The sequence below is a fragment of the Chironomus tepperi genome, unplaced genomic scaffold (genome assembly GCF_022539635.2).
Source record: "Chironomus tepperi strain 1889 unplaced genomic scaffold, CSIRO-AGI_Ctep_v1 contig_85, whole genome shotgun sequence".
Classification (NCBI taxonomy): domain Eukaryota; kingdom Metazoa; phylum Arthropoda; class Insecta; order Diptera; family Chironomidae; genus Chironomus; species Chironomus tepperi.
The window spans coordinates 2440839-2461131 of NW_027226207.1; the positions used below are offsets into that span (position 1 = coordinate 2440839).

General features: G+C 32.4%; 1 protein-coding gene across 4 annotated transcripts in view; it reads left to right on the forward strand.

Annotated features, from left to right (window-relative positions):
- The window catches only part of Nha2 (Na[+]/H[+] hydrogen antiporter 2), a 53534-nt gene extending 33849 nt beyond the window's left edge, over positions 1–19685 (forward strand). For all 4 annotated transcript variants that reach the window (XM_070634507.1, XM_070634503.1, XM_070634504.1 and 1 more), the window contains exons 2-12: positions 6671–6899; positions 7601–7797; positions 8679–8705; positions 8779–8842; positions 12210–12392; positions 15866–15936; positions 16088–16120; positions 16181–16359; positions 18102–18513; positions 18614–18742; positions 19029–19685. In XM_070634507.1, coding sequence (XP_070490608.1) covers positions 6790–6899; positions 7601–7797; positions 8679–8705; positions 8779–8842; positions 12210–12392; positions 15866–15936; positions 16088–16120; positions 16181–16359; positions 18102–18513; positions 18614–18742; positions 19029–19099 — 1476 coding nt within the window. In that variant the 5' untranslated portion in view covers positions 6671–6789 and the 3' untranslated portion in view covers positions 19100–19685. The remainder of the gene's footprint in view (positions 1–6670; positions 6900–7600; positions 7798–8678; positions 8706–8778; positions 8843–12209; positions 12393–15865; positions 15937–16087; positions 16121–16180; positions 16360–18101; positions 18514–18613; positions 18743–19028) is intronic.
- Positions 19686–20293: the final 608 nt, after the last annotated feature.

The window sequence follows — 20293 nt, forward strand, 5'->3', positions numbered from 1 at the left end:
GTGAAGAACAGAAGAAAAAAAAATGAGAAATGACAATAAATGTCTTCAATATGAAAGTTGATGAAGCTGTGAAAATATAGAGCACAATGAGAGATGGGTTTGGGGTTATGGATATGGAAGTAGATAATAAAAATGATAAACTTTTTGTTTGAGTTGAAATTCAATACAGAATCTCATTTTAGCAATAATAACAAATTGATAAAAATTTGTTATTTTCTTCATCTTATTTATCACGTACATCCGTAGCTGGATACGTATACATTATTATACACATGCTAGGTGATGACAAAAATATAATAAGGAATAAGAATCTTTTCCTCAAGTTTCAAAACTCAAATTAAAAGTTTTTTTTTTGTCGTTTTTGGATCAAAAAGAAATCTTATTTTTCGTACACGAGAAGGGGGGATGTGGAACAGCATGAAGCTTTATGAAGCTAACTTTCTTTATATTTATTTATTTTGTTGATTCTGAAGTTCTTTATTGAGAAAGAAAATTTTTCGTGTGTTTTTCTTTCTCTCTCTCTTTTTTATTTATTTTTTCCATAAGTAAATCATTATGGATGGGGATTCAACTTCTTATTTCGTGCAGTAATGAGATGTGTTACTTTTGAATTTAAATGAGCTGGTGGATATCATTAGCGATTTGTTGAGAGAAAATAAGAAAAACATCAAAAGTATGAGAAATGGAAGAAGATTGAGTTTTGTAATTGAATATTTTTAACTTTTATGAAGGATGACGATGATGCTCAAGGGGTTGTTGATTTGATATTGCAAATAAGTTGAGTTATTAAGAGATCTTAAATTGGTTATCTGTTGAGAAATCGCAATAATTAACCCTAACAGGCATAGAGCATTATTTAATGATACAGAAAGACCACTACGGTACATAAAGGTGTTTGTTTGCCTGTTAGGGTAGGTTGTATGACTTTATTACTTACTTTACTGGTCTTAAAGACCATCTGTGATCCATGGCTCTAAATTGGCGTCTAAAGTTTGATATATGCCTAATAGACAAAGAACATAATTTCATGGTACATAAATACCACTAAGGTACCTGAAAGTGATCTCTTTGCCTGTTAGGGTAGGTTGTATGACTTTATTACTTACTTTACTGGCCTTTTAGACTGTCTGTAATATTCATGGCCTCTTTCAGTTGGCGTTTATAGCTGTCTCTATTCCTATCAGGCAAAGATTATGCTCTCATGGAACAGAAATACCACAAAAATCCCTAATCGCGGTCTCTTTGCCAGTTAGGGTCGCTATTTGCTCTATGCCCATTACCAACACCAAATGCTTCACTGTCTCTAAGCTACATGACTAAATTGACTAAATTAAAGCAAAAAAATGAAGATTTTGCAAAAATAAATTACAAAATAATTCACAAATCTTTTAAATGACATACAATTCCCCAAAAAAGAATATACTCAACAAACTCATGTCTTACAAAACTTCACAAATTTTCTTCATGGTTCATCAAATTTAAATCAACTTTCTCTTCTACTTCTTCCAAAAATAAATTCACAATACTTGTTAAATTTTCAAAACCATTTCCATTGCTCCACAATCACTTAATCTCCTTTTTCTTTCCTTGTGTAAGCCCATTTGACATTGAGATGCCAAGAAGCCACCCCAACAAAATAAAAAAAGTTCATCTGCCAATACAGAAAAATAAAACACAAACATTTCACATTTCAATAATTTAATTTCATTTTAAGAAGAAGAACAAGAACATGACAAGGAAGAAAAATGTTTGTGAATGTGTGTGAGACACAATAAATGGATTCATTTCAATCCTTCCGATATATATTATAGCACATAACAAAAAAAAGAGAGAAGAATATCATTGTAGTAAGGAAGATCATAAAGAAAACTTTTTTCCATTCTTTTTTTGTTCTTTCATTCTTTTCTATGCCTGTCGCCTTTTGCACATATGAGAGCAGCAGCTTTTTTTCAATGCTATATGCCATCCAGATATAAGTATCTGTATGTAGACATATATACATGTGACATGCATTAGAAGTGTGTATAAGAATGAGATGATGATGATGATGATTCAAGTAGGAAGTGGAAATGATAAGGAGGCACGTGGTGGTTGACGCATCTTAATGGTGGTGATTATTGGGAATTGAGCTTTTTTGAGGCTTTATGGACAGTGCTATTTGATAAGAAATACTCGTACGAAGATATGATCTTGAAACTTGGAATTAATTCAATATATTTGAGGATTTTAGACTTGATTTTGAATGTATGTCCTTCATACTACCTATTGATCTCTCAACTGATCGCTAGCTAATACCAAAGTCAAGCATGATGAAGGCTCATTCAGTTACATTTAAAAAGGATCTTCAAATGATCAACTCGAATCTCACAACTAAGCATCAATAAATCAAAAATTAATCAACAACAGCAGCAAATAATCTACAGACAAATATCAAAAGCTCACCTCTTTTCAGCACCTCAAAAGCTCTCAAATAAAAAAAAACCCCGAACAAAAGGAGAGCAAAAAAAGCGCATAAGTTTCCAACCGAATAGTGGATGCTGAATGAATCATATTATATTAAGGTATTAAGGATGGAAGCATAATTTATATAACGACTTCCGTGTTCCTTCAACTTTGTTTCTTCTTATTCACTCCGTGTGTGTCTCACAAGTATGTTGCCAGTTTCCTGTTTCACACATACATTTATAGAGAGCTTAAGCATGCATGGATGCCAGAATACTTTTTGAACAGCATATGAATATATGAGGAAGGAAAGAAAGGGTTTGGAAGATATTCAGGGGTGGGATATGCAGCACACTAGTAATTCTCAGTTGGTGTCAGATTCAGTTTAGTCATGCCGAAGTCATGGTGATGGTTTTTGAGTAGTTTAACCAATTTGTGCTATTTGGGGATGTTCAAATGGAAGGATCTGATCATTTTCAATGGGATTCGAACCTTATTCTATAAGACTATACCATTTAAAATCTTGACTTGTTATCTACGCTTTCTGCAATCTCTAACTCAATTGTCAGCTTAACAAATTTCAATATAAAATCAGTCAGCAGTGAGATTAATGTTCATTCCTATTTACCTGCAATATTCCACTTAAACCAGATTCATACTGTCTTCAATAATCAACATTATTATCAAGAACCCAATCTCTTGTATAAAATCACAACTTATTTCCAAACAATTGCCAGTATCTTTTAAATAATTCATAAGAATACAGCATGTATATGCACATCTCACAGGTGCAAATTCATAAAAAACTACTTTAAATACAAAATACATGAAAAAAAGAGGAAACTCAGATGATGTCAAAACTAATGAAAATTGATAAGTTCCCACCCCTAATACTCTCTCTAAAGACATAGTAGTCTAACTAAGAAGAGAAATGAATAGATATTATATGCGACAAGACAGATTTTGTGCATACATAAGTGCATGAAGAAGATTCTTTTTTTTCCATACAGCATACGGTGATGGCAGCGGTAGATATGAGGAAACAAAGATAGAAAGAGACATTTTTCTAGTCGAAGAATATGAAAAAAAAAAGTTGCAGAAATGGCGGAAGACGTTGGAAAGTTTTTCATCTTGACTGAATGCAAAAAAAACTTCTTCTTCCAAAACTTTTGTTTCTCATCATCATGAGAGATCTCTCTTGCGGCATGTTCATTCATATTTGATATTATTTTCTTTCCACTTACTTTGTATCACTTTTTTTTACTCCTCTCCAGTTTTGAGCGTAAGACGTAAGAATTTTGATACTTTTGACTCTGTCATTCATTTTTTTTTACGTCTTTCGCTCTTTTGACTTTTTTTTTCTTCTTCTTCCTTTTTTCGTCGTAAAAAACTTTTCATGCTTCCTTTCATGCTAGTTTTGTGTCTTATGAGATTTAAGTTATTACTTAAATGAAGATGGAGATGTAGAAGAAGAAGGAATAACAGAAAATTGAGCACTAAGCAAATTGATTGTTTCAAACTTTTAAGTAGTTTCATTTTTTCCTAACTTTATTATGGGATATCGGGAGAGAGGCTCGCTGTTGGTGGTCTTGATGATGCGGGGATATCAAATGATTTAGTGTCACAGGTGTCGTAAACGGATGAGAGGTTAGAGAAAGTTTTTTCTGTGTTGTTTCATTTAGTTTCGAGTGTGAAATTTAATGGAGGGATTTTGTGATGTCATTTTAATGGTTAGATGTTGTCTTTTGGATGAGAATCTATATCCTGTCGTGATGACTTTTTATGATTATTAATTTCATGTTTTGAAAAAAGATTCGACATTTTTGATTTCGAAGACAGCATTCTCAATTTTAGGTGTCGAAAATTCAAAAAATGTCAAAATTTTACCGTTGATATAAATGCAAACAACGAAAATTGGACATTTTACAATATTTGTTGAATTATACCAATTCTTGATCATGATTTTCCATGGATACTAAGATTCAAATGATCATTGTCATAACATTGCTTATTTAAAAGAAAACATGCTTCCATTCATCAGTTCTTTAAATAAATTTTGACTTTTTGTTTGACTAACAAATTATTTTTTAGATTTTACTAAATATTTCAACGGTCATTTCGGGGATTTTTAGGTCAAAAACATAGTTTTTATCCCCGTTTTTTCATTCAAATAATAACGGTCAATTTTTGATAATGGCGCTAGTCTGTGATGACTTTTTATGATTATTAAGGATTATGGAATGTTTTGAAATATTTTTAATGTTTGAGAATTTTCGTGGGTTTTTAAGACAGCATAGAGCCTCTCATAGGTGGTCTGAGGTCTGTCAAAATTTAGATGTTGTTCTTTAGCTCTTTGAGTGCTCAAAATTGGACTTCCTTTCAATCTTCGTTGATCGTACGTATCAAATATGATCCATCCTCTTCAACTTTTCTTGAATCTGGGACACTTTATATAATACTTGATTACCGATTGTCATATGCTACTTTTAATAATGCCATACATTATTTATCAATAGGTTCCTTTAATGAAATCTGTATACTTGATTACCACGTCTTGGACTCAAATTCTTTCAAGACATAGTACTACTAATATTTCATAGTCTTCTTACTCATCCAGATCGATAACCTCAATTCTACTGATTCTCGTATCCATAAAATTCCCATAATATCCATCAGTCCACTGTTTTAACAACACAAATTAGTAAAATATCATGAAATTTTTTAAATATCTCCCAAGTCATTCATTCATTCAAACCAATTAGCATCAAATCTGTGAAATAATATGACAGTTAACATCAACTGTCTCACAGAAAAGTCCAAATCAAAAGGCTTTTTTCCGAGTCAATTAAATGAAAAAAAAAGAGCAAGAAGAAAAGTTTTTCCTTTAAGTGCATCATCCACTTAAGAGCTGAGAAAAGGCAGAGCTAAAAATAAGAGAGAAGACGATGTGAATAGAAAAGCAAAATTGAATGAGAGGAAAACAAATTAATTAATTAATTAATTAATTAGCAAACAAGTGATGTCAAATTAGCACCTCATCACAGACAGTTTTTTTCCCTTCTACTTTTGTACTTTTTTGTGTGCTTTTTTCTTCGTCTTTTTTTTCTGTTATTTGTTTACTAATGAAATATACACACCTATATTCATCTAGACAGTTTTACATACGTAACATAACATAATAAAGAGAAATGAGTTGGCAAACAGTGTTGAAAGGAAATTAATGGAAGAAAACTTTCTTTTTGCTACATAAATTCTACGTACTATAAGTGTATGGACGCTCTTTTATTGCCTTGATTATGACAGTGATGTGTTGGTGATATGTTGGCGATTATTGCTGTCTTTTTAGAGTGTTGGGAAGTTTACTGTTGATAGTTTGTTGGATGTTGATTTGAAAAATAGTTTTTATTAGCAGTCAAGCCTCATTAGGTGTCTGTTTGATCGGAAGATAAGTTCAGATTAAGGGAAAATTATTTGGGATCAGAGCTTAATGCTGACTCGAATTTGGTATTGAGTTGAATCAATTTTGATCCACTTTTCAGGACCATATCTTAATTTTCTTTAAGTTTTTACCAGAAAGTATGTCATGCACTGTCACCTACGCATCTGAACTAGAAATTAACGTTGGATGGATATCATAACTGTACAAGTCCCTATATTACATCCTATATATTTGATTTTAAGCTTTTGTCATACTGTGAATAATTAAATGATAATTTATTCATAAGAAGATATCCTTGTATTATTCAGTAATGCCTTTTCATGAAACTAAATTGCTACTTACAATCTTTCTGCATTTCCAGTCGTATTTTCAGCATAAACTCCTAAACCGCACTTAATTTATTCAACTCAAAATGACACTCACAACTCGTAAACAAAATCTTTTTCCTATTAAAGATTCAGAATTCGGAAGAAATTTACTTCAATGTCATTTACATTTACACAAGTTGAATATATTTGAATATTTGATATCGAGGTATTAACACTATAATGTATAAATTGAAATGGGAGATGTGAATGTCATGAAATCATATGATCGATAAATTGACATTAAAAGCTATTCTATTAAAATCAATTTAGGTTATTATGGACAGGGGAATGACTAGTGCAATAGATTATAAGCAGCTCGATGATATGCCTTTGGTGTCATAATTTACATCTGCACCTCAATTAACTCTAAGCAATTCCTAATAATTCTAATCAAAATTTCAATTTTTCAAAATATTTCCAGCTCTCCACCCTCACCATACAAATCATCATCATCATCATCACCATTCTCACAATCATCACCATCCACCAACAGAACACGATCAAAGTCAACAATCAACGATACCTTCAATCGACTTGGAAATGTCGAGAATACAGGACGTCGAGGAGGGACAGAAGATTGTATCTCAAGTACAAAATAGCAATCATGTGAATCACAACGAGACACATGGAAGCAACAGTGCACCAAAAATGTAAGAGAAGGAATAAAAAAAATTTTTTAGTGGCTTTTTAAATTAAACTCCATTGTGGCATTTAAAAACAGAATGAACACATATTCTATGTCTTTTGTGAATTGTTTGGGTGTTATTTGGAAATGAAGAGAGTTAAGGGATGAACTTGTGCTGCAGTCAGTTTTGGTTTTGAGGGGATTTTGATGGAATTTAAGTTATAACTTATGTGTTCTTCTTATGCAATGTTTAGGGGTTGTTGCTGTCATGAGTATGGGTGTAAACTAGTGACTAAGTCACTGATACTTGTTACAACCTAGTGACTGTCATAAGGTACGCGATAAAATCTCAATTAAATACAGTTTAGCATCCTAAAGCACTGTAGATTAACCTGAGTGATGTATTGTAGAATCAGAGCTATCCAAAGCTCAAAAAGCTGTTGTAACTACTAAACTGAAGAATCTAATGAGATATAAGTCACTAATTGAGCTATTGTCACCTTAAAATACCCTCCAAATTCATTCCAACAATAAATTGTTGCTGACTGCACAACAAATATTTTAATCAAAATAATTTGAAACCACTTCCAACAACAACAAGTTTTGAAAACTTTAACATTCTCCATTCAACCCTCAGAAACAGCAAAAAGTTCACAAAACTATTTTTTACTATAGTTATAAAATTAAAAATGTTCAATTTTTTTATCTTATTTTCTCTTCCTCTAGATGGCTTTATCTAATAAAGCACTGGCCAGTTGCATCGCAACCGATTGCATTGGTGATAATTTTCTTCTTAAGCTGGGGCATTGCTTCATCCGTATTTCCGGGTCAGGTTTATGTTGACTCAACCATAATGCGAATAATCTTTCTTTTCATCGGTGGACAAGCATGCGGATATTTGGTTAGTTTTGTTGGGCTACCAGGTAAGAGATTCGTGTCTTAATTTTTACTGCTATAGCAACCTCCTTTTTCTGTCGTTATCCTAAAATATCGTTATAGTTATTGTTTGTCATTATTATTTTCTCTCAGCAACTATCTGTCGCATTCACAACTTTCTTTTTTATTTTCTCTTTCCATTACGGATGGGATGCAATAAAGGTTTTTTTTTATGGGGATCAATGAAAGGGATCAGTTAGCTGGTTTTTGTAGGAGGTTAGATACTATTTGATTGGTTTGGTGATTTTGCGGATGTTTCTTAGTTTCGAGAAAGGTTTAGATTTAAGAGACCTAAATTGGATTTAGGCTGGCATTCTGCCTGTCTAGGTTTAGTTCATTTGTCACTGAGTTATTCAAATTAGGCTGAATAGCTTCATTTCAAGTCTTCATCTATGATATTAACCTGAAAACTAAGAACATTTGTAAAAAGCCTAGTAAATATGGAAGGATGTAGTCTGCATGGCATATGAGTCGTCTTATTCCATACCCATAATCCGAGTCGACTTTGAGCTTTGGTCTCTAGTCCAGTGGTAATCTACCAGTCAGAATTCAAAAATGTAGTCTACCATCTAGTTTATCATATTCTAATCTCTCTCTGAATCAGTCTGTCTAAATACAAAGCTCCCTCAAAAAATGCGCAACTAATCTCATTCCCATCACCTCCTTTCTAACCTTCTTGTTTCTATTTTTTGGATAACGCAAAACTTTTTCTATCAAACAGATTTTCATGAATTTACACATAAATATACAACCCACACCTCTAGTTCTCATTTGAATCCAGCAACATAGAAATAAAGAACTTTTAACTTATTTATTTTATCGCATTCATCCTCGTTTTTTTCACTTTTTTTTACTCTCTCCAAAACAGATATGCTTGGAATGATTGGATTCGGTGGTAAAATGAATTTAGCGTTTTGTGGCTTTTTTGTTCGGTGATGAACAAGATTTTTTTTTTTTGTATTTTGCAGTTCTTTATAAAAACATTGGTGTCGGATACTTTGATGGTTATGAGAAGCTTGAAGCGGCTTTGCGGTGAGTGTTGGAAAAGTTTGTTTTCTTATATTCAATTGATGATGATGATGCAAGCAATGTGAATGGGTTTTTATGCGCTTTTGAGTGGGATGGAAATACAAAGTGCAAGAATGTTGCGGATTGTGGTTGTTCATTGTAAATGCAGAGGTTTGCTTTTGATAACATATACATTCTCGAAATGATTTACGTAATCCAATGCTAGTGATGATGTAGGAAGAGCTGAGGTTTCTAGCAATTTACTTTGTAGTTCTGCAACTTGTTAAAATTCTTTTAAAATCAAAATAAAAAGGATTTGGCATATAAGCTGAAATTATCACAGAAATGGTATTTTCATGAATTTTGACTATGCAATTTGAATTACTTTGAAGGTTTTTTTGATACTTAATGCACTTAATTAAGCTTTTTGAAGATTCTTAATCATCATGTATGACATAACATAAAGACAATTAAGCTTTGAGACATACTGAGTATTTTTATGCAATTTCATGAATTTTATAAGATTGAGAATGATAACTAATGTCGTTTAGTTCCACATTTTTAAACTTTAAGGAAATTAGTTGATTGAGGCATAATATCATTTGTCGTAAAACCTAAAAAATGTGAAAGACTCTTCGACAATTGACAAACTCGAGTAACACGTCGCTCTATGCACTTTATAGCATGAATCAGTCAAAAATTCCTATTTTCTCGAGGACTTTTTTAAGATAAATTTAAATTTTGATGTCCAAATATACCAAAAGCAGCCGTAATGGACAATATCCGCAAATTAGGCGATATAACAGTGCCACCCAGCTTGTGCTACTTAAGAAACCAAAAAGCATTGAAAGCAGCTTTTTAACTTCCAAATTGTCTTCAACATTTTCTTCATAATTTGATTCAAATTAATTTTTTTCACTTATCTTTTTAACTTCTCATAATTGCATATCCTTTATCACATACCTCTCAATTACACTTCATAAGTGTCAAGATTTATATCACCTTTTGTGCCTACAATTAAAGAAATTCAAAGTGTAAATCCACAAAGAATTTTTAATGAATCACTTCTTTACGCTCCTCAACTTTATGTGACGATGATGATGATGATGAATGTCGAATAAAAGAACTGTAAACTTCAAGCAAAAAAATAAAAGTAGAAAGAAGGCACACAAGTGCGAGCGACATAAAAGGGATGAAATTAAATCATAGCTAGATATTTTCTCATCCACAGGCTTCTTTTGTCGTATCATTGAAATGATATAAAAATAAAAAAATGAGATCTCACAGGATATTCAGTCAAAAAGGTCCAATTTAAATGAGATTATTTTTATCGTTTGTCGCATTTTTCCTCCATTCCTCATTTTCTCGGTTCCTCTAAAGTCTCTCGAGTGAAATGAGCTTTTTTCTGTTTCTTTGGCTGGCATTTGACTTTTTGTTGTTGCTCTGCCTCTTACTCTATCTCCTATTCGCATAACTGATGATGCTTCGTTTAGATTAAAATGATAGCACAAGCCATACAGACACTCTACAGCGACCAAAACCTAATTTTTCATTCTTTGCCTTCTTTTTTTTCCTCTCATTTTTTATGACTTTATTATTCTCACTTGAGGTTGTGTCGAAGAGCCTTTTAAAGGCTTTTAAAAATAAACAAAGATTATGCGAGAATATATTTTTGTATTATGAAAGAAGATGGGATTTTTGTTTGGAAAAGGGATGAATATTGCATTAAGCATGCTGTATTGTCTTGGTTGTGGTAAAAGCCACATTTATTTATGGCTGCTTTGGCTTGTTGTTTGGATGGAGGCTTTTGGAAGTGGAAAAATTAAATCAAAATGATGCTAAATTGTGAGGAATTTGGCTAAGGGCAAGGAATTGATCTGAATGGTCTAAGCTGACCAAAAGGGATGCAAATGACCTGATCCGTTCCTATAAAAATGTCAGTGCGTATTAGCATCAGCTTCATGCCATGCTTGACTATACATCAACCTGACGACAGCTTGATTGTTACTATGTATGACCAATATGTGTTCTGAGTCAGAACTTCCCATGAGAGTCAAGTTGAACAAGTTTCAATTTCAACAGAATTTCATCAATAATTGAATTTGTTGCCACGAAGGTTCCGACCATAAGAAATAAAAGTTTAAAAATTTTCTCCTCTTTGACTTTAAGACACAAGCTGCAAACTTGTAAAAGTTTCAATGTCAACAGTCCTTTTTCGTTCAAAAAGCCGGTCAAAGTCTCCAATGAATTCTTCAAGTATCCTTTCCTCATGCTTCGTTCTCTAAAATCGATCTTCAAATTTTTTTTTTTGTCTAGACACAAGATATTCAATGATTCATATTTGCTGCGTACAGTTTGTGTCATAAAAGGAAAAAGGACGTCGCAAACAATCTCTCAATTGCCACAATCATAAATCACAGACTAAGAAGATTAAAAAAATTTTTCTCTTTTGTCGAGAAACAATGTCAATTTTTTAACATGCCTTCAGTTCTGTATTGTTCATTCATCAAAGAATGGGAAAATTTTTTATGATGAGAAATAAAGAAGGAAAAATTTTTTAATGAAAAAGAAAATTTTATAGCAGCGAAAGAAGATGTAAAACTTATTGGAACCGAGAAAAGATGATGAAAATTTTTGAGAAGATAAAGAAAAACTGAATAATTTTCAATAACTGAATTTATGGAAAAGTTTTAAGGGTAATGAATATTCATTTGTGTAACTAGCTTTGTTGTGAAGTTGTTGATACGATTATTGGAAATATTTTTGGGGATTGTTCAAATGTTAGGTTTTATTTTTGGTTAGAGAGGGTTAGAAGGTTTTTGATAATTCATGGAATTGCCCATTTTGTACACAAATGGGCAAGGCTTCGTCACTGAGCTTTTATTGCTCTGTTAATGCTCTTTTATCATCACCAAATGGCCGCCTCTGTGTGGCCTTGCATGGTTCTATGTGGCAACTATCCATATGACATTGTTAGAGAAGCTTAAAAGCTCCGTGATGAACATTTCTCCATTCATGCCTTTCGGGAAATTGTCAAATCACACTTAGTCTCTAAGTCGAGTTAACTGTGATTTCGTAAGATTCATAAACTTCCAGTTTCCTATACACATCATTTATGAACCATCCCTTATTGATTTACTCGTGATTAAGCTGTTTTGAAAGAAAACTTTGCAACACTGTGTAAGCTTTTTGGTGTTGAATTATAATTTTTATGCAGTTTTCCAACAAAATTTCACATTCAACATAGCTCGTCATCATCATCATTCCATCACACTATGCTAAACCCCAATCCTCTAACCAATTAACAAACATTTCACAATATTTATTCAAAATTGTCATCAAAAATTTTCAATTATTGATATTTTCTCTTCCCACAAAAATAAACATACAGTGAGATGGCATTAGTCAATATTATGCTGCTGGCAGGTCTGGGCCTCGATCTCGATGCATTGAAGGCACTATTTGGTATTATAATGAGATTAACACTCATTCCAACGATAACAGAAGTTGCAGTCATTGCTGTATGTGTACATTATTTATTAAATTTTCCATGGCTGTGGGGTATAATGTTGGGGTAAGTCGCATGCAATTTTCATATTACTTTACTTTTTAAAATTACATAAAAGCTATCCTGGAGCTGTGTGGATGTGTGCATCGGATTGTACACAATCGAGCTATTATTGCTTTATATACGATTTTTGCTATGCTATAAGGTGGTTGTTTGGTGTGATTACGGTAATTTTGTCAGGTTTAGGAACAGTTTCGAAGGATTTATTGCTTATGATGTAAAGCATAGAAGATTTAAGTAGCTGAAAATTGGCATGCTTAGGATGGACATCACTTTCACACGACTCAATAAGCCAAATTTGATAAAGTCTCAAAAGCACAACTACCGAAAAAAAATCAAATCCTGACAAAATTTACATAATTTTCACCCAAAAACACTAACAACTGCTATTATACATACTGGAATATGAGAAGAGAGTTGTAAACATGCAGTGTTAAGCTTTTCATGCTTTTACAAGCAAATACAAAAAGCTTACATCACCACACACTCGCACACCAACCTCACTTGTTTCATTTTCTCGCTCAAGCATCGTTTCCATATTTGAAATACGAGCTGGTTCTCTTACCGGTACTGCTGTTGCCTTGTTTAGTATTTTGAATGCACTTTTATATAATTTTTTTTCTCTGTGCTCTTACGAGCTGGATAAAAAGATGAAAGAGGAGAGAAAAAAATTCTGAAGCGACACAAAAAAAAAAAATGCAAATTATTTTTCATTTTTGGAATGTATGGGGTGGACTGTGTTTAATATTGGGAGGATATGGGAACTTTTGAGTGAACTGCTTTGGTTTTATTGAATGTTGAGGCATAATTTGGGTGTTAAAGACTCAGTGATGAGGTTTTGAGGTAGAAAATGTAAAAAAATGTAGTAATTCTAGATCTGGCCCTGGGAAATCAGAGGGTCATCCCAAATATCCAATATCAGATTCAGTACCAACTTCCAGTTAAATCCATAAAAAATCAGATCGAAATAAAAGCGCAATACGAAACCGAGGGGTTTATTAAAATGAAATCTTAATTAAAAATTGCTCTGCATATACACAACTTTATGCTGCATAATGATTCTTTTCTTCTCGTATCGCTATTTGTTGCTATGTATGTGGTTTACTTTCTCTCGATTATATAATATTTTTTAAAATTTAAAAAAAAGTATGAAATGAGGGTGCATTGTGTACATCAAGGTAAATATGAAGTACTTTAAGTTAAATTGGAATGGATAAAGAGGGAAATGGCTGATATGATGACAAAGTGGTAATAGTTTGTTTGGATGAGAATTGAGTTACGGGGGAAGCGTCTATACACAGAACCCACGTCAGTAGATTAAAGTGGGAAAGCTCAATAATTCTCAATTTCATTTAAAGTTCAAAAATAGAAATTTGAGCTTTAATTTATTAAACATAGTAGATTGGCATTCGTGCCTCTGGCTCATCATATCATGTTCATCAGATATCATTGACTATTTTATATGTTAACCCAATTTTTTGACCTCCACGCTCTAATGACATTTGAATATTTTTAATTAGATTTTCAGCACAGTTTTTAAACCACTAGAAGAACTAGAATAAAATTTCAATAGTTCTCAACCAGTTTGTTTGATGTTTACAGACTATGCAATGCATTTACATAATTCACACATAACCGTACGATGTGAGCATTTACAATAAGCTACTTAAAAAAAGTAGGAAGAAAATTCCTCGCGTTGAGAATGACACTTAAATATGCATATAGAAATGCAGCCAATTATGACTAAACAACTTCCTTTAGTAAATCTTTTACAAAAGTTTAGTGAGTGGAGTAAATTACCATGTATGCATTTTTTGCGGATGAAAAAGTTCTGTACGACTAAAGTGTTCGCATTTATAAAACTTGAATAATCCGCCTGTATTTTGAGTACGTGCAGATTTATATGATTTAACTCAAATGACGAAGGTTGCGTATTTTTTGGAGCGTAAACTCTTGATTTTGTTTACAAAATGCTGTTTTTGTGTTAATTATGGTTGGTTTTTGCCATGTTTGAAGTATATCAATTAGCATTTGTGGAAATACTCTGAAAAGTTCTGAATATTTGAAGAATTCAGGATCAGACTCAACATGAACATTAGAATCCATATGATTCTATTAGAAATGACCTATCTCCTGATATAATCTAGTAAAGCAGCTGTATTTGTCTATGATTTATCCATATAACATAATATCCATACACAAATTTCCATGAATTACCTAAACATTCATAAAGCATAAGCACGATTTTAATTAAATTATTTTCATCCTTAATCTACCGTAAATCCTATTTATATGTAATGTCTCTCCATTGCCATCATTAACCATCTACAACGTATTTATAATGTTTTAATTAAAGGAAATCAAGCATTTTAATTGCGCATCTACAAAATTTTTTCACATCCAACTGAACAAAAAGCAAAAAAATTTCCAAAAAACATTTGGCATAAATAAAGAAGAAATTTAAATTTTTGGAGCTATTTTTTATAGCGAAAAATGAGAGAAATTTTCTTCATCCATCAGTAAGAAGCCACAAGTGTTTGATAATAAAAATTAGTCTTCTTTTGGTTTTTCTTTCATCCTCATTTCAATTCTTTATGGTTAATTTAATTTTCATAAAATAGAATCTTTGAATTTTAAAATATGAAATAATTCTGTGTAGAGTAATAAGGGGAAAAATCTCTGTCGATGAATTAAGGAAGTTGGATAATTTGAAGTGAATTTGTTGGGAGTTTTGAGGCAGTTTGGGATTTTGGATGATATTTTTAAGGGCAATTGAGTTTAATTAGTAGCTTGAACAGCACAAGTTGGGTAATGGATCAGAAATCCAGCATCAAAGAGGCATAAGTTTGGCATGGTGCTGGATTAGAATCTAGTCTGACATCAAACCTTAGTTATGCTAACTTAGGACTTTTAAAAGGCTAGAAACTTTAAAGTAGTTGTGCTGAGATTTCAGGTGGCAGTTTAAGAGCATGTCTACAGTTAAGTATCAGTATTCAATGGAACCAGGTACTAGGAAGTCACGTCAAAGCTGACAAGACAATTTTAAAGCAAGACACGACTCATATCCCTTCAAAATCACACAATACTTCCTCAATTCCTTTCAACTCCCGAATAAAAAACTCCAATTCTCAGGAAAGGCGCCTTCATCCATCCTTATCCATCTTAAACGACTATCGCAACACTAATTCCAGTGTGATTCTCAAAAAAAGGAAAAACTTTTCAACACAGCGTACGAAAAAAAATAATTAAAAGCAGCTGGCGAGAAGCTAAAAATATGTTATAATTTTTTTTTCAAAAGCACATACACACATAGCGAGGCAATGGCATATAGCAACTGAAAAGGAAAGAAATTTTCTTTTACCCTCCCTACTACTCGCACCATCCAGCATAATGTACTTTTAAATGTCATTTCATTTTAATTTTTTTTCTCTCTTTCTTGTTTCTTTTACCGTCCTTTTTAAACAAAACCTCTACCATAGCCTGGTAGTGACGGCAATTTCACCTAATGTTGTCGTTACTATTTTATTAAAACTGAAAGAGGAACGTTTAGGTAAGGACTTTTGTGCATGTAGATGAAAGGCACATGAGATTAATTTGAAATGCAAATCATTAAATTCTCATTTTGCATCGTTTCCGGGATTGCGTTCCAAACTATGATGATGATGATTATTATGGCATTCACGATACAATTCGGATATTAGGCTTAAATAAAGGAATTCATACAGTCATTATAGGTAAATTATTAAATTGTTTCACATCTTTCAATTTTCTATTACAATTTCTCCTTCCACTAGCCGTAACCAGTTGCAATGATGTCATCGCAATTTTTCTATTTGGCGTTCTACTCGGAATCGCATTCTCAACGGGCAATTTAACTCACCAATTATTGCAAGGACCAGTTGGCATTGTTATGGGCTGCGTATTTGGTGCTGTGTCTGGCTTGATGATTCTCAAATTTCCATCTGATAAATCGGTATGTACATTCATTTCATCTCTCTCTTAGTCGGGTACAGGAGAACACAATATAATGCAATATTTCGTATCACTACCACAGGGGGTGTTTTATGAAAAAAAAGAAGAGGAAAAAAAATTGTTTCCAATTTAAAATGCAAAATGCTTCGCTGTTCCTTTATCTGATGATGATTCGTTTTTGCATTTTTTTTCTCGTGCTATACTTTATAGCTATTGTTTTGAGTATGCTGATGAGGATTGTTGACAATTTGCATGAAGTTTTGTGAGAGTTTTGGACTTTTGAGTAGGGAATCCGTTCTTGATTCTATTTAATCAGTTTCGGCAACTTAAGTAACGGACATCCATCAGTTGGTTATAAATCTAGCCAATGGTTGGTTGTCTCGGTCTTAATTTAGAATAAAGCACTTAGAGACCATTCCCAAAAGAAACTAAGCTATTAAATTAGAATGAAATTAGTTCCGATCTAAGCCATACAATACTGTCTATAATATCTAATTTCCTATCTAGACGTCATTCTTAAATTCCACCCAAATACTTAAATTATTCAAAAACATCCAACGACTCTCTTCTACCTTAAGCGCTTCTATGTCCATCAACAGCAACTCAAAATCACACTTATTTCATTGTTAAAAGCTTTTCATGCTTTTGCCTTTGTCTACATTTTTCATCTCCCTATATATATATATCTACATGCATCTATTCTCCACTCATTTTCCTCCCTATGTGTATCATAGCACTATTTAGTTTGCATTTCATGAAACGTATACATTTATATGCACATTTGTATGTATGTAGCAATGGCAAAAGAATAATTTGTTTTATGATTGACATGAATGTACTTTAGGTTGTTATCGTTGATGGCTCTGAATTTAAAATATGAACCGAAATAATGAAATAAAAGAGAAAGTTTTAATAGTTTTATTTTTTATATTTTTTTTGCTGTATATGCAGCAACTTAATGGGTTTGGAAATAATAACAAGTTTTGATCCGTCCTTTGTTCAATTTTGATTATGACTTTTTTTGGCGTTCTGAATTTATTTAAATAAATTTTTTTGTGGCTGTCATTTTTTTTGTACAATTTGTTGTGCGAATTTTGATTGAATCAGTAAATCAGCGGTGCTTGATTTCGATATGAGATTCTAGAGCATTCAATCTAAGGATTCATTTGCTTATGATGTCCAATAGCTATTGGGGTCAATCACAAGGTGCAATCCATTGAAGTCGTCTAAACTCAAATTTGAGGCTACTCAAGACATCCTTACTGTTAGCAAGTCGAATTTTCTAGTTGACTCGACTTCCAGCCTCTCGGAAAGGTCTTCGTCTACTTACATAGCCAGTATTACGTAACCCAGTCTCCTCAGCCAACACATTAAAGCTCAATGTCCTTCATATATTCTTAGACATAGCTTGTACACAATTCCCAAAATCAAATTGGATACAAAAAGTTTCTAGTCAGTTAAACAAAATCTAAGGATTTCATTTTATACCTCGTTAGATGTAAAAAAAAATCTCAGAATCATCCCACAACAAAATCATATTTTTTATCCACAAGCAACAAGAATCTTTTCAATGCAGAACCATAACACAAAACTTTATGAAATGTCTGTCCATATTTCAAAGAACTTACCCCCAACTATCTAACAAACAACATTCAGCTTTAACTTTAATGCGACCCATTTTCACTAACGTTGCTTATTAAAGAAGCTAGATGCAAAATCTCACCTCATTTTCATCATCCACAGAAATATGCAAATGGCTTACGCTTTACAACGATCGTCCTTTGTGGTGCTTTATCAGTGATGGGAAGTAAATATCTTGAATATCCAAGTGCAGGAGCTCTCGGTTGTATAACATCAAGCTTTGTCGCCGGTACGGGATGGAGACGTCGTCAACTAAAAGATCCAACATTTACAACAGAAGTTGGAACTTATTTAGATTTATTATGGAAGTTCTTGAAGCCAGTGTCATTTAGTTTAATCGGAAAGGAAGTTGACTTTAAAGTGTTGGATGGCAGCATCGTTTTATATGGTATGATAGCACTCCTTGCTGGTGTTATCATTCGTCTTGTGTCCGGTTATTTTTCATTTTGTGGTGGTAATATGAACAGTAAGGAGAAAGCTTACATTACTTTGTCTGGCTTCCCAAAGGCAACAGGTATGAATAAAAAATATTTTCTTGTCATCTACTGAATGTGCACTTTATCTAATTGTAAAGATGAAAATTATCACAATTTTTTTTCTGTATCTTTTTGCAGTTCAAGCTGCTTTAGGTCCCGTTGCATTAGATTTGGCACGACACCAAAAATCAGACGATGAAACTTATTCGCTGGCACACAGTGTACTTGTCATATCGGTCTTGGCAATCATTTCAACTGCTCCATTAGGTAAATGTGACAGTCTTTTGTGTGAACAGGCAGGGATGGGAACTTGAATTGGGAAGTCATAGGGGTCATTGGGGTTCAATATCTGTTTTTCTGTAATATCTGAGAAATTCATCCTAGCCATCATCCAGCAATACCTCAGATTAAAGCAGATAAATTGATTCCTGTCTATATCCCTAATGTCCCCATCCCTGCTCATGTTCATACATATTAATGTCTACACAAACTGAAAGAATTGAAATGAAAAATTTTCGGTGTCTTTTTAATTTTTCATTTCATCACCCAACAGGAGCTTTGTTGATGACAAAATTAGCACCAAAGTGGCTGAAGAAGGGAAACGCCAACGATGAGGAATTATAACATGTTTAATTTAATTTAATGAGAAATTTTTTTTTGATGCTTCCCCCACTCTTGCTGTTTTTAATTAAGTTTTCTTGTTCTTTATCCTGCTAAATGATGTTGATGATCACATTCATCTCGTGATTTGGTGCTGAGATGAAATATGCTATGGATAAATTCATGTGGGGTGCTTAAGCTCTTGAGACTTATATATTTATGGAATTCTTATGAAATGGATTGCGAGAAGTTAAATTTATTATTTTTTATTAATTAAAGTTTTTTGATCTTTTTGGAATCTTGTTGTAGCTTGATTAAAGACATGGATTAGATTTGCACAAATGTTGCAATTGTCCAGATAGGATCTGACCCTTGATTAATGATCAATTTTTAATTTTAAATTGATTTTAAAATTTTAATTATGAATAGTTTTATGAGTACTTATATATTGAGAAAGTGCATTTAAGTGGCTTATAATATACATATTAATTTTGTGACTTTAAAGACACTTGCTTTTATTTAAACTTATATATAAAAAATTAAAAAATAATCATATTTAAAACTGTTTTGATTAGAGTTGTGCAGGACTTTGGGAGTCTGTATTTCAAAAGTCCATAAAAGCGTCTTCCTGCTAACTCTGACTTGTAAATTGAAAAATACTTACCAGCTCGAAGTTGACTTGCATTTTATTTGAATTCAAGACTTTTTCATACAATATTCAAGTCGACATCAAGTTCTAATAAAAACAACAAAACTTGCAATTTTTACGATAAATAATGTAAGAAAAACTTAGCCAATCAATAATTATAATCAAGGATTAAAATCTCTGGGTACTTAAACCTCTTATTTACAATCAAAACGAGGAAATATTTTACTTAATAAAACTTAATTGAAATATTTAAAGTGAGAATTTTTAGATAAATTTATAGAATTCAAATCAATAAATTATGGAAAGTTGTATGCATTTAAAAGTCGAATTTTTTCATTTTTCAATAGCTTTTTTAAGTTTTCAGGGATATGACTAAGAACTAAAGTTTAATGTTAGAGACATATCTCTTAAATTCAATCCCTGTGTCTCAGTCTTGAACTAAATTGAATTAAATTGAAATAAGGTAATTACACTAGCCCACTGGCTGTACAAGAAAAAAAAGCTCAAAAAATACAAATAAGCAACATTTAATTTACGAAAATCAGCTTACAGAAGATTCACACTAAACA